Source organism: Thermobia domestica, chromosome 15 (genome assembly GCF_964235325.1).
Source record: "Thermobia domestica chromosome 15, izTheDome1.hap1.1, whole genome shotgun sequence".
NCBI lineage: Eukaryota > Metazoa > Arthropoda > Insecta > Zygentoma > Lepismatidae > Thermobia > Thermobia domestica.
In genome coordinates, this window is record NC_137468.1 from 37,683,968 (window position 1) to 37,698,885 (window position 14,918).

The window sequence follows — 14,918 nt, forward strand, 5'->3', positions numbered from 1 at the left end:
CATGCATTCGTCACATTTATTATCCTAACAAGCTTTTCAATAGGCTACTCCAAAACAAAATACTTGAAAGGTGCCGGTAGAATTATACTCCGTTTGAGAGTTTTAACAGTGTGTATTGTACAACACTGTTGTAATTATAGTATTCGGCGTGCAATTAGCATGTACTATAATCGTGGTTATACGTTATATTTACTTATGCCTTAATACATTTTTCGGAATGTTTGAACTTGTAGAAAATAATTTTCATGACAGAAACAAATTATATTCTGCAAACTTAAAGTCAGTATTCATAATTATCAACAATAGTACAACTCCCAATGCATTTGTAATGGTTTCACACAGGGGATCCGTCACCCCGAAATCCCGACTTTTCTGTAAATTTAATCTAATTTTATTGTAATTTACAAATTTTAATATACTTTATGCTGATATTAAATTTGGATCTCCCCCGACATAAATTTCTACGTACGTTCCTGTTTTCACACTAAAGGAAAACCAGCAAGAGAAGGTCTTTGACACGTCACAGTGACGTTTGCACTACTCACGTGTCAAAGCTTTTTATCGGTGCATCTATAGTGGCAATTTAATTAATGGTGTAAGAGATTGAGTGACCGTGGTTGTCAACACTATAGTGATGCCAAAATGTCTTGAGCCGTGACAAAAATGCTAACTAACGCTCACACCCTTGACACACCCACGCGTTGAGTCATTAAGGATTCAGATGTTGCTAAGCGAGAGAGCCTTAGCGAAATGGGAGTGGAATTTCTTCAGCCGACAGCAGCGCTCGGAACGGAGGACGAGGTGTCAAGTCAACGTGGTATATCTATAGTACCAAAGTAGGGGCTGCATTTTCCCTTCCGCATGTGGTAAGAAACGTCAGAGACCATCTCTTGTTGGCCCTGCTATAGTAACCCTAATCTTGTAAGCATAAAATACATCTCTCTTACAGGGGCCGCAGTAGTTCAGTGGTAGAGCACTTATGGTAAAATCCTTGGTTCGATCCCAACTCATGGCAAGTGGGCTTTGTGATGAACAAATCACGTACATGTTTTTTTCCCGGTGCTCTCTTTTGCTTTCCTACTTTATTCATCACATAGTCGAATGAATCACTCAATTGCTTCAGAAGCGATGAATATTTGTTTCAATGCATCATGAAAATATAATCATGTATCTATTTTAGAAGTAAATAAATAAATACTATATGACAAATGTAGCTAGTTAACTTTCCACTATTACTTACTTTTTGTACTCGTTTCTAATTACACTCTGAATTATACAGGGTGTTTCAAAACAACACCGACAACTTTTGGGAGGTGATTTCTGACACCAAGATAAGACAAAAAGTATAGACCAACTTGGGTGCATAAGTGCTTTCTTTCGGAGTTATAGGCTGCTGAAATCATGAAAAATTGAACGTTAAATATCCATATCCAAGATAAGTTAAATAATTCCTTGTAAGATATATATTGAATATGATTATGCAATGGTGAATTTTTACTACAATATTTGTATTTAATATCAGAATTTAAAGATTATTTTTAAACTAAAACATTTTGGAGCCCCAAAGCCAGGGATTATTTTGCGACGCGGTGTAGGGGATGGGATGCAAAGTCAGTTTCACGGTCATTGTCGATGTTACTTCTCTCTTGTAGAACTCTAGAAGCGCCAGTAGTTACTAGCAGTTCTGTGCTGAGAACTACTTTTATATTCGTTTGGGTATGACCACTGATTAAGAAAAATTAATCATAGGATTATGCCTTGTAGACTAGAGGAGATGATGCTGATGAGGCTGAATGAAATGGTGGAATGAAAAAGTGGAAAGAAACGGGAGAACCTTGAGAAACCCACGCACACAGTGTTTATCTACTACAAAGGTCACTTGCCGCGGGTTCGGATCGAACCAGAAACTCGTGCACCAGATGTGAACGCTCTCCCAATGAGCCACTACAACCTTAAAACTGATTAAAGAACCTGGGTGATATATACCTTCTATAATTAATGCTAATTATTATTAAACAGTTATCTCTCTTTACCATTTGAAGTTGCTATTATTAAATGCAAAATTCTACCAATACTACTTCCAAAAGTCACGCACATGAATGACACGGGAAAATCCTTTCGAAAATGGAGACGGGACGTGAAAGAATCCTCCCAAGAATCGAGACGAGATAAAACTTATACAAAATTTACGATACAAGAAGAGGAAACGTTATTTCTCGCCTCGTGTGCAATATACCGTGTTAAATCAGAGCTTTTATTCACTCTTGCTCCCCCTTAAGTGTAATCTAAAATATCGTACTGCGTTCAATATACTCTCCCAAATGAATCGAACTACTCCCGTATCCACGGGGGGCATGGGGGACGGGCTCCCCATAAATTTTTACTGGCCCTCTAAAATTTTCACGGTGGTCTTGCAAATGAACCATAATATGGTGATGAACTATAATATAGTTGGATCGGGCCCCCCTAACATTTACAGTCCCCCCTTCATTTTTGGGCTGGCTATGCGCCTGAATCAAACTCGACCCGTAGTGCAAGGGCGCGCGCATTAGCCACTAGACCAGCGGGGAAGGATGTTTACCCATGGCAGGATTCCATATTTGCCATGGTGACTGCGCTCCTGACTTTCACCTTCATTCAGTGACTACGCCAGACGGGGGGCGAGTGCCTTAGCCTGCGACCCCCAAACGTAATGCATTGTGATGAAGGCCAAGCAATATATGGTGGCCCAAAAATAGGTAAACAGTATCTGATCAGCTCATTGCATTTTGTATGATTTCTTATTGTTATCCATCAGGTAGACTTAGTTTCTTTATTATTTGTTCTTAATGTGTTTTTACTTACATCTTAAGCTCGGAAGAGCCGAAGCAAATAAACCCATAAACTAGAATGTTATACTTGATCAATGCAGGGGTGTATACCTACTTTTGGCCCACCCTGATTACCCTCTCGGCATACAATAAACAAATAAAGACTGCCCCCGTCACCCCCTCAAAAAAAAAAAGATATGTTCTACCCTTCTCCGGCTTCCAATAAATTAAAGTTCGCGTAGTCATTGTTCCCATATTTCCAGTTATTAGCATTTGGACTAATAGAATTTGTTTTTCGCACAGAATCTTTTAATCTTTGGGTGCTTAGGGAAGAAAATGAAATGGCAATGCTGAATTCTTTCTCTTTTCACTCCATCCGCCTCTCTTTCACATTACAAACATCTCCGTGAATACAAGCAGCTCGTTTGCAAGTAATATACAACCTGAGATTATATAATGTTTACATGATTCTTAATATTGCGATCTTATCTATGTGTAAAGTTGAGTTTCTGGTGATACTTTTTTTCACTGGAACTCTTTTTCAGCTTCGCAATACCTTTGCTACAAATACTGGATATTTTTATTCTTCTGTTCTTTCCTTTAGAGCACAGATACTTGAAGTCGCTTACAAGAAAGAATGTCATAGATCGCTGGATTTGTTTTTATACAACTTGAATCTGAAATGGATATATTGTTTGTCAGACTGATATATGTTATTATCGTGTCTACTGAAATATTGCAATCTACGTGTGAAGATGATATTTCACCGTTAGTTGATGACCCAGAAACTTGGGAGGATGCATTCAATATCTGCAGGAGCAACGGCGGGTTTCTTCCAGGAGAAAAGGTGGGTTTAATTTTCTGTATGTAAATATTCGTAGAAATCTATTACATTTTTAACATTTATTTTTCAAAATCTTAGGAAAACCAAGGTCAATAATATATATATTTTGTATTACACTTCTTTAACACAGTGTTTCTCAAACTTTTTTCAAGTGGAGACCGTTTGGCTTACCAAAACTCCTTTATAGTTAGGTACATTTATTCTGACTGTTCGTGTGTCCGTCCGGCCGGGACGAGAAAAATAACAGGAACTACTTGATAGTTCACCATCAATTTTAGCCACGATGTAAAGAATCAAAGGTTAGAAATCGAGTTCGTTGCTACAAGTGAAATTCAGACCGGAAATGGAAGAAATTAGCATTTTCCGGTTTTAAAATTAATTACGAGAAGCAATTTCCAGCAATCGATTAAACGTTCGAAGATTCAATTTCATCTCCGTCTTTAAATCTGTTACTAAAACCGGAAGTGATACAAGTCCGCTATAACATCCGGTTTCAATATTGATCTACATAGGCAAAAATGATATGAAATATTAACAAAACTACAGAATGGCCCAAAAGTAGGTATACAGTTCTGTATGTTTTATATATGTAGGTCTGTATATCTACTTTTGGGCCACTCTGTATAATAGGCGTTTTCAGAAAATTTCGAAGAAAACTTACCTTCAAGATTAAGCTTCTTATTGTAGATTTTTCACTTGAAATGATATGTGGCATAGTGTAGGGTTGTTATTGTGTGTATTTATGAAATATGAGCAAAAGTGCCTCAGTATTATTTTCAGAAAATTGTTTGAAAACCTAGCCTCAAGGATGAGCCTTGTATAAATTTTCAGAAGAAACGATTCACAGCACATATTTGTTTATAGAGTTCCAGAGTTGTTTATTAAATAGGAACAAAATTGACTAAGGAGCTTTTAAGGATGCCGTATGAAAACAAGATTTAGATTCAATTGTTTGAGTTTAGTACCACTTTCAGCAGTAAAGCTATATAGTCCGAAACACATAAGTTTCTGCCGGGAATCGAACGCGACTCTTCCACGCTAAAGACACCTAGGAAGACTCGGATGCACTTGGCGTGAGAGACCTGGATTCTATTCCCGGTAAGAGCTCACATGACAAAACTTACCGCAAAATTAAACTATCCGTTTGTGGGCATCTTCAAAAGAAACTGCTTACGTCACATTATAGGGTTAGATTTATGAAAAATGAACAAAATCGCCAGAGAACTTTTTGAGACATGTTGGAAAAAAATCTCATCCCCAAGAATACATTAACTCTGTTACACTTTTTCAGGGAAAACGGTTTACGTCACGTTACAGGATCCGTTTTTTTAGCCAATGATAAAAATTAAACCGTACCTTTTTCGGATATATATATATATATATATATATATATATATATAGTGTTTCAAAACAATACCGACAACGTTTGGGAGGCGATTCCTGACACCAAGATAAATCGAAAAGTATAGACCAACCTGGGTGCACAAATGTTTACTTTCGGAGTTATAGGGTGCCGAAAAAAGGAAAAAAAAATGAACTTTAAAGGTCCATAGTTCCAATACTATGGGACCTACCGTGGTCAGGTCAAGACTTCACTTAGGAACGAATATGTGTCCTATCCAAATATCCATGTTTCAGAATCCTGCAGTACTCACGCAACAATTTTTTGTAGAGAGTTTAGCTACGGGCATATAATTTGAGGTACTCACCAACCACGTCTATAAAAATTGTTGCTGAAGTACCGCAGGATTCTGAAACATAGATATTTGGATAGGGTACATATTAATCCCTAAGTGAAGTCTGGACCCAACTACGATAGGTCCCATAGTATTGGAGCTATGGACCTTTAAAGTTCATTTTTTTATGTTTTCGGCAGCCTATAACTCCGAAAGGAAGCATTTGTGACCCAGGTTGGTCTATACTTTTTGTCTTATCTTGGTGTGAGGAACCATATATATATATATATATATATATATATATATATATATATTTAGAAAAATGACTTTTAACATATTAAGGAGCGTTAGTGGTATATTGAGTTATGAAATATAAATAAAATTGTTGGAAGGGGTTGGAACTGTTGTAGAGAAAATCGCAAATTTTGATCCCTCTGGTCATCCTCTAGTCAACTATCCCTATTTTTAGGGGTAGGAGAAGAATTCGGGAAACGCTCTTAGAAACTCTAGAGAATCTTCCAAAGTTGAATCCTTAAATTTAAAATCCAATCTGGATACGTTGAACGGTATGGACTCTAGGTGAGTGCATATACATCGGAAAGAAGGAATGAACAGATGAACAGACATACATAAATAACTTTTTGGGCATAGGGGTCATGAGATGTGTAAATTAGTTATCTCCAAGTCGATTATTTTCGCGAATTCCATAATTCCCGTCTCTCCTACCAACGCTTGAAAGTAAAAATACAAGAAAATAAATTAACATGGAAAAGAATATGTTCGGACGTACAAAGGGTGTAGAAACTTCACTGATATTTTATAAAAAGTAAGAGAAGCAGGGTATTGTATATCATCATTATCATCATAACTATTCTGCTATCCTTGGCAGGTCACTTGGCGCAACTGAAAAACTTAGGAGGTTCTTCAATTAACCCCTTCGTCTTTACATACGACTTTTCTGTTTTGATATCCTCCATCAATTGTAGTCTCCTTCGCCTTCTCCCTCCCTTTCCTGCCACCGTACCCTCTAGCACGTTCCTATGATACAGTTCATTCTTAGCCAATGTCCCAACCAGTTTCTCTTAATCTTGTTAATAATACGTAAATTGTTCTTTTCTCCCCCACCATTATAACACTCTTTCATTCGTTTCGAGCTCAACCCAGCTAATTCTCTCCATTCTTCTCCACACCCACATTTCGAAAACAGTCGTTTTTCATAATTTTTGGTGTAATGTCCATGTTTCTGACCCATACAATACTAAACTTCACACGAATAATTTTATGAGTCTTTTTTCTCAACTCTTTATTCAAGGTCCCACAAAATAGTCTTTTCTTTCTCCTAATGGCTTCTTTCTTCATTCTTATCCTGGCTTTTATTTCACGTTCGCACTGCATATCATCAATAATAATACTTGCTAGGTATCGGAAACTAATCACCTGTTCTATTTTCTAGCTTACTTCTATATTTGGCAACTACCGTTTCCTATGGCTTTCGTTTTTCTAACATTTATTTTCATCCCACATTGTATAACTTTCCCAAAATTATGCATTCTTAGTCATATCAACGTGCACAACTTCATGACAATGGCACTTTTTTTTTTTTTTGGGTAAAGTAACACATTTCTTCCAAAACTTTGCAAATTTGGGACTGGTGTTCGACAGTAGCATCGATTAAATCTTAAATCCAATTACGCCCATTTTCCTAGCCTCTAGCAATTGAAAAAAATAGATCAACGCTGTTTTGAAAAAGAAATATCTTCCCTGATGCTTCCCATGGTGTTTGTGAGTATCGTCAGGGTAATCATGTTTCTCCGCATACTCCGTTTTTTTTCTTCAATTTTTTCATTAATTATTCGTTTTCTTTAGCGTGAAGGGTATAACAATTGGACATAAAACTGATAGAGAAATGTAATAAAACGAAGAGAACTGGTTTACTTAGGTGAGGACAATCTTGAATAAAAATACAGAAACTACATCATCTGGTTCTTGGTATCTTGTTTTAACCTAAATGAGGCCGGTTGCACATTTACCAGAGGGCCGGCAGAACAGCCTAACCAAGGAGTGAGACAGGTGATGCGAAGAGAAAGAGAGCGCTAAGTGCATAAACAGAGTGTTGCCAGATATAAAGTTTAAAAAGTAGCGAGATTGTGCTAAAAAAAAATCGCAGATTTGAACTATAAGTAGCCCTAACATTAAAAAAAATTATTCTGCGACTACACAATTTTACTAATTATGTATTTATACTCTACTCGGTATCAATTTAATGAAAATACCTTGAGTTGGCAGCGATCAAGCTGTTGGTGGTGGTGTGTTAGGGCAAACTCTGTACTACGTGAGGGTCAAGAGAACTGTAATGTGAGTGATAGTGTTTAATAGGCGACCCTTCTGATTTCCAAGGAGATGCATGTTTGCTTAAATAGGCTACACTTTAAAAAATTTGTAGTAGTAGTATTAAACATGTTAATTTTAGTAAAACTACCTAGGTATAGTTCATTGCGAACAGAAATATTCAACTAACAAAACCTTTATTGTACTATACGAAACTAATAATATTTAGTGAATTTATGTATGCAAATAAAAAGGTAGCGTATTCTTAAGTGTTATAGCGTGCAGATAATTAAAAGTAGCTCAGAAAACAAGTGTCTCGTCCAATTTGAAATTCTTGTAGCGAGGACTCTTAAAAGATCGTCCAATCCGCTACTTGTAGCCCAATCTGGCAACACTGCATAGACGTTGTGCCTCAATCACAACGATGGAGAGGCCTTTGTCTAGCACGTGTTCTAGTGAATGTATAGTACAACTTCGTTCTATTGCCCACAGTGGTATAACTCGACTCGGCTGTTCTGTCCTGTAGTCAATATGCGGACGGTTTAGCGTTAAATCACGCGACCCTTTTATTGCAACCACACGACACACAGGTTGGAATGTTCTGGTATAATCTATTATTTGTTTTAATTGTACCCGTTTGAGATTGTTAACGTTAATGTGTGATACGTAATTCAACGAAATTTTACTTTTTTCTTTTGGTCTAATGTTTGGTTCACCCAGTTGGAGAAAACCTTGATTTTGTTTACATTAAAACTAATTCTAAATTAAACTTACTCGTAGCTTTAATTTTATGTGCTTTGTCGCAGAAGACCTGTTTTCGATTACCAGTGGGAGTCTATATATAGAGGGAATCCGAAGTTAAGCTTTAGATTTACCTATTACCAAACTCGAAATCAATTGACCAACTAATAATAATAAGAATAAATTATATCGCTTTCGCTGCACTTTAATGTTTCTATTTTAACCATGTTGGTCCCGGCGTCCTCTACAGGGGACATAAAATATGACGACATTATTATTGCTTTACAACTTTAAAAACAGACTGGCAACATTGAAAACTGTTTACAAGGGATGATCCATCTATGATTATCCCCTGTAAACAGTTTTCAATGTTGCCAGTGTGATTTTAAAGTTGTAAAGCAATAATAATGTCGTCATACTTTATGTCCCCTGTGGGGAACGCAGGGACCGACTTGGTTAAACTCTTTTAGGTCTCGCCTTCGGTTTGAGCGGTCCCGGGTTCGATTCCCGGTGAGAGCACGCGGTCGAAAAAATGTAAAAGGCTTTTTCAGGTCAGCCAACCCGAATGAGGTTTTCCTCCTCATCAAGCAAATGCCAGGGTGGTACCTAACTTATAAATCCCAAGCTGCTTCCTTCTTTCCCCAATCCTTTCTTCCTTCCCTTCCCCGGATATTGTTCTCGCCGAGGGACGTCGTCCCTCAAACGTGACGGGCTAAATGGCCATAGATGGCGAAAGCCCAGAAATCTAAAGCCTCTTTTGACGGTTATGTAGACTAAGGCCATGCCCAAAAGCGACACGCACGCTTTGAGTATGCAAGCTCGAAGTATACAATTCGCGTGCACAATAGACAGTGTACTCTCCTTCTAATTAACTTTTGATCCGCACTTCGTCCCAGCACCTCATCGTGCTAGAATAGGAAATATTGATAACAAAAGGAAGGATAATTTCATGTGCTGAAAAAAAAAGTATTGCTAATTTTTTTCATAATGAATGACTTTCCGGTCATATTAAAGATAAACACATCTTATGGAGAAACCATAAAATGACTTCTAAATGTTTTTTCAATGTTTGTTAACATCTTTTTTGTCGCCATACTTGCAAATATTTATCACTAGCAGAATGCCTATTCTTCGCATGAGGTGTTTATATATATATATATATATATATATATATATATATATATATATATATATATATATATATATATATATATATATATATATATATATATATCAGTAGCGTAGCGTAGTATTCCGAAATGGGAATGCCAAAGTTAGTCACTTGTGTGATACAATAGTGCTGAAATCAGTAATGTATAGCTATTACAAGGGGAAATATAGGATTATAAAAAAAAAATTAGGGAGGGCAGGCCACCCTCTTTGGTGGCCTAGTGGAGCATACAGAACTAATTGCGAGGATTACGTTAGAAGCCAATATGCAATTGTCTTAGCCCCTTCTTACCACTACCGTTGTGACGAGAAAATTCCGCCCCACTGTTTTATGAACATTGTTTCCAGTATAATTCCCTTTCTTTCTAGTGGGCAGCTTCTTTCTTCGCATACCATACTTCAATCTCGTTCTTTTTTTTATTTATTTTTTTAAAAGATATATCGGCCCTAGAAATTTGTCATCTTGGGTCCGGAATTCAGACGCCCGTTCGTGAATATGGCGCAAGTGTATACGTATATCATTTGAAGATGCAAATAGAAAACACTTAAAACAACTCAGGGAGTCTGTTCCTGTGTCTATTTCATTGCCAGATATCCAGAGATTGAAGGGCCCAAGCAATCTTTGCGAGGAGTGGGGAGTGCTGGTTCTCATGACCTACCAGATCGGTGACAGTGATTCTGCAGAATGCTTTATATTTATGCTGGTTTGAGCTCCCTCAGAGTTTCTGGCTACGCCGCTGGGCATACTATTTATTTATGATGAAGATTAATAGTTTGCCTTTAATTACGATTATAATTACGATGCATTTAATTACGATTAAAGCATAACTATTTTTATATTATTATTTACATAACCGACATGCTTCAAAGAGGCATTGAAGTAGCCATTTCTGTTTTGTTCTATTTCCTTGACGTTAGCGCTCGTACGGAAACTATAGCTTAGTTCAAAACAGATGGAGTTGGAAATACTTGAGAATATGCCAGCTTATATCTAAAGCAAAATGTAGAGTTGCAAGGGGTGAGGAGGAGTGAGAAAGTAAGTAGTTGGGCATGCGCATTCGACAGAAAGCAGACGAAAACCCCGATGCTTGCAGTAGGCCTGGAAGCCCAAGGAACATAGCATACGACAGGAGGAAAGACAGAAAATGTGCAGCTGAATGACGCGCATGCGTAGGTTCCGCTTATCAAAGTAAGGCGAGAGAGGGCATTCAGAACATTGCAGTGCAAATACTTGTGATAATAAAGAGTAAACAATTTATATATAATGAAATACGTACTTTTTCTTATTAACAGGGGATGCCGGGCATACCGGGGTTCCCTTATGCTACGCCGCTGATATATATATATATACCCCTCTCCTAAGTTGCATCATCAAAGTGAAATGATAAAAGCCATCCCAGGCCCAAAACTCATCTATGTGGAAAATTTGATAAAGATCGGTCATGTGGTTTACGAGTTATTAAGTGACAAACGTAATCACTTTCATTTTTATTTATTTTCATACATCTCACCCCACCCCCCTACTTGCGCCATCAAAGTAAAACGATTAAAAACATCCTATGCACGAACAATTTGATCAAGATCGGTCGGGTGGTTCAAGAGTTATAAATAATATGTTTGGGGTCAATCCTTTCGACAATGAGATCTCCGAAACTACAGGCTCTAGAAAGATGACGTTTTCACTGATCGATTGGAAATTTGACGTAGATTGTCCAGTTCTAATTGAATATTTAAAAAAAAAACATGGCAATTATTTCTTTATTACATTTTTATCGGTACACTGGAAACGTTGAAATTAAAAAAAACTAAAGCATCATATCCTACGCATTATACATTCCAACACCACATAGTTGTATATAGGGGTTGCATATGTCTCAGATGTTTGTTTCATGGCCAAATAATGAAAAAGGAAGGATAACCATTTCTGCAGTATAAGATGAATCTTTATTTTTGGAGTGTTTTGCCCAATGCACACCATAAATAACTGCCATTATAATTAATTGTGTATGTAATATATTTCCTTATTACATACTACATACAAGAAGAAAGAAAACACTGGTCATGAGTGAATTAGAAACTACAACCGGAAGTAGGCTCAAATCTTGCAAACGGTGCAAGATATTGAGAAAAAAATAATCGATAAAATCTCCCCTTTATGATACGTCTTGCATATATTTTTTTTTTTTTATCAAGACGTCTTTCACTTGTGTGTGTAAAGGGACATGTACATATGTTGTGAGGAATGAGAAGGATATTTATGTTCATATGCGAATGATGCGCTGTGTAGAGAGCGCAGGTTCAGCTAGTCTATATATTAAAATGCTAGATTTATTGTTTGTCTCCAATGAAAAGTTCATATGTTTGTCTCCAATCCTTTCGACAATGAGATCTCGAAAACCTCAAGTACTAGAAACGTGCCGTTTTGACTGGTCGATTCCAAATGTTGTGTGGATTGTCCACTTGTAATTGAATATTTAAAAGAGCATGGCTGTTATTTCTTTATTACATTTTTTAAAAGATACACTGGAAGTATTGAAATTTTCAAAAAATAATTAATCATATCCTATGAATTATACAATTCCAACATAACATAGTTGTATGCAGGAGTTGTAAATCTCTCAGGCGTTTGTTTCATGGGCAAAGGATAATGAAAAACGAAGTATAGCCATTTCTCCAAGCTGAGATGAATCTTTATTGTTTGGAGTGTTTTGCGAGATATTAAAAAAATCATCGAAAAAATCTCCCCTTTATGATACCCCTTGCCGATTTTTATCAATACGTCTTTCACTTTGTCTGTAAAGGGACATGCACAGATGTTGTGAGGAATAACTAGGAGATTCATGCTTATATGTGAATGATGCGCTGTGTAGAGAGCGCAAGTTCAGCTAGTATTACTTAAAACAAATATTTCTTGTTGAAAACAAACTTCATGTTGATGATAGTTAAATTTACTAAGCTGATGTTACATTGTACTTTGGTCCTAGTTCGGTTGCGCCATTTCTTGTAACATTGTACTTTGGTCCTAGTTCGGTTGCGCCATTTCTTGTAACACTGGGGGTTCCGGTATTGGAAGCCAAGTTTGGTAATGATAATGCTATTGTCTCGGGCGCTAAGTTTTGCAACGATAGAAAATTACTAATAATTAAAGGAAAATTTCTGCTCGGGCTGCCAAATAGAATTACTGCGTGATATTTACGAATAAGCAGATCTTACGTATTTGGGCGACGAAGAATATGAAACGTATTGTTTTCGGAATTCGATTCCTTATCTCTAATTTGCATATTTAATCTGAACTAGAATGAATAACTAAGGCACTCACGGATGAGCCTAATATGCATCAGAGAAATGAATACCTGACCTTGTACTTGAAAAGTGAATGGTATTGATGAGCGACAACTCATCTGCCTATTACACAAATAAAAAAAATGAATGAGAGTTTGGACAATTGAAGTTGACTCCACGGGGCTCGAACTTCAGTTCTCCAAGGTAAAGATACAGTTTTGCTAAGATGGTTAGGAATTAAAAAAAAATGATATATATAACGAAAGATGACCTAAGTCTAATCGATCCTGTTTTCCCCATAACGGTGTCTCCAAGGCGCTAGGAAAACAGGTGCGTAGTTAATAGTTAAGTGATTTAAACATGCGGAGCAAAAATCTCACAAGCTGCAAAGCTGAAAGAAAGATTTTTCGCTAATGGCTTGTTCAGTTGGCTACACTGACTATCACTCTGTCACCGAAGTGTGTGGAGATAGCAAAAATAGTTAAAAAAAAAGCAACAAATAAGGAAAGTTTAATTTAAAGTTAAAAAAAATGAGTTAATTTAGATAAAAAATTTCTGATGGTCAATGTAACCGTATTTCAACTTTTTCAGTTCTTCTAGGTATGCTAATACCGGTTAAAGAAATAGGCATATCTTTGAAATAATAACCACATAAATGCTTTGGTTCTAACGTCAAATAGACTTTTAATAAATTTAACGAGAAATAAGGTGATATCTACAAAAATCAACAAGAAAGTTAATTTGGATTTACAAAAAAAAATGAATTAATTGACTTTACTGAAAATGAATCAGACTTTTGACTGTTTTGACCAAATCATATGATTTCTCTTAACACATTCTTCACTGTACAACGTAATAGTCAAATTATTCAATCTTGACCGTAAAATTTAGCAACAATCTATTTCTACTCAACTAAACTGACAATATTCGATTCTTTATAATTACTATGACGTAGTTATACAAACAAAAATTTCTATTAAACTGAATATTAATTAGCAAAATGATTTATTGTTTTCCCCATAGACATAAACGACTATTAAGTAATTCGCCCACAGTTACTACCTCTTTTTATTAATAAAAGAAATGGAAATAAGTTTAAGAATCGGATTGCGGAATGAAAGAATTAATGATTTAGGTTGCTTGCAAGACTTACTGGAGAAATAGTTTAGAAGCGATAGTATGCTTTTGAGAAAATTTAGTGCACTGTTTCTAATGAACTCTAATGAATTTTCAATATTAAAAGATTTGCATAAACAAAACATAACTTTGTACACATACTATATCAGTTGGTAAATAATACAATTCACAATAAAAATCGTTACACAACACTAACTACACAAATATTTCATATTCAAATACACTACACAGAAATATATATATATATATATATATAGTACTACTATTATTATAATTTGGCCAATTGATCAAAATAATTACATTGTCGACGCTTTCTGATTTTCTCACTGATTCCTTATTTTGCGAATAAACGTTTCTCCATAGCTATGGACCCTATCTGCGTTCGTTGCTCAGATAGGTACCTCCGAAGGGATTTACTCGAGTATCTTAAGTTGTTTACCTTATTTATGAGACTCTAACGATATTACGGGATAAGAATGTTTACACTTATCTGTCTGAAACTTACTCAACATAGCACGTCTTTGGAAGCTTTATATTGATTGTTTCTTTTAAGAATGAGTATAATAAAAATTGACAAGTTATAATAAAATCATATTAAGCCTGTTTACCGCTCTGACACATATTTCCCTAACACAACCTATACAAATGTTAAAATTTGAAAAACTAGACTTTGACGCTAAATCATAGTTTACTCAAAACAGAAATTACATTACATTCACACATCTTAAACGCGATTTATGTTTAAAAGAGAAATAATCCATACTTGATATAAATAAATACTGGATTGCATATAAATGATTATAATGACGGCTTCAAGGATCTAAATATTGACACATTACGATTACAAATAAATGCATGATTGAAGATCAAATCAAAGTATACAAATTTCACTAGTAAAATAATCAAAAATTTTATGGTACTTATTCAAGA

The 14,918-nt window shown here is 35.9% G+C and overlaps 1 protein-coding gene across 1 annotated transcript in view; it reads left to right on the forward strand.

The window, feature by feature from the left end:
• The window catches only part of LOC145670976 (uncharacterized), a 79,785-nt gene that overhangs the window by 4,542 nt on the left and 60,325 nt on the right, over positions 1-14,918 (forward strand). The window contains exon 2 of the mRNA XM_081739596.1: positions 3,415-3,657. Coding sequence (XP_081595722.1) covers positions 3,493-3,657 — 165 coding nt within the window. The 5' untranslated portion in view covers positions 3,415-3,492. The remainder of the gene's footprint in view (positions 1-3,414; positions 3,658-14,918) is intronic.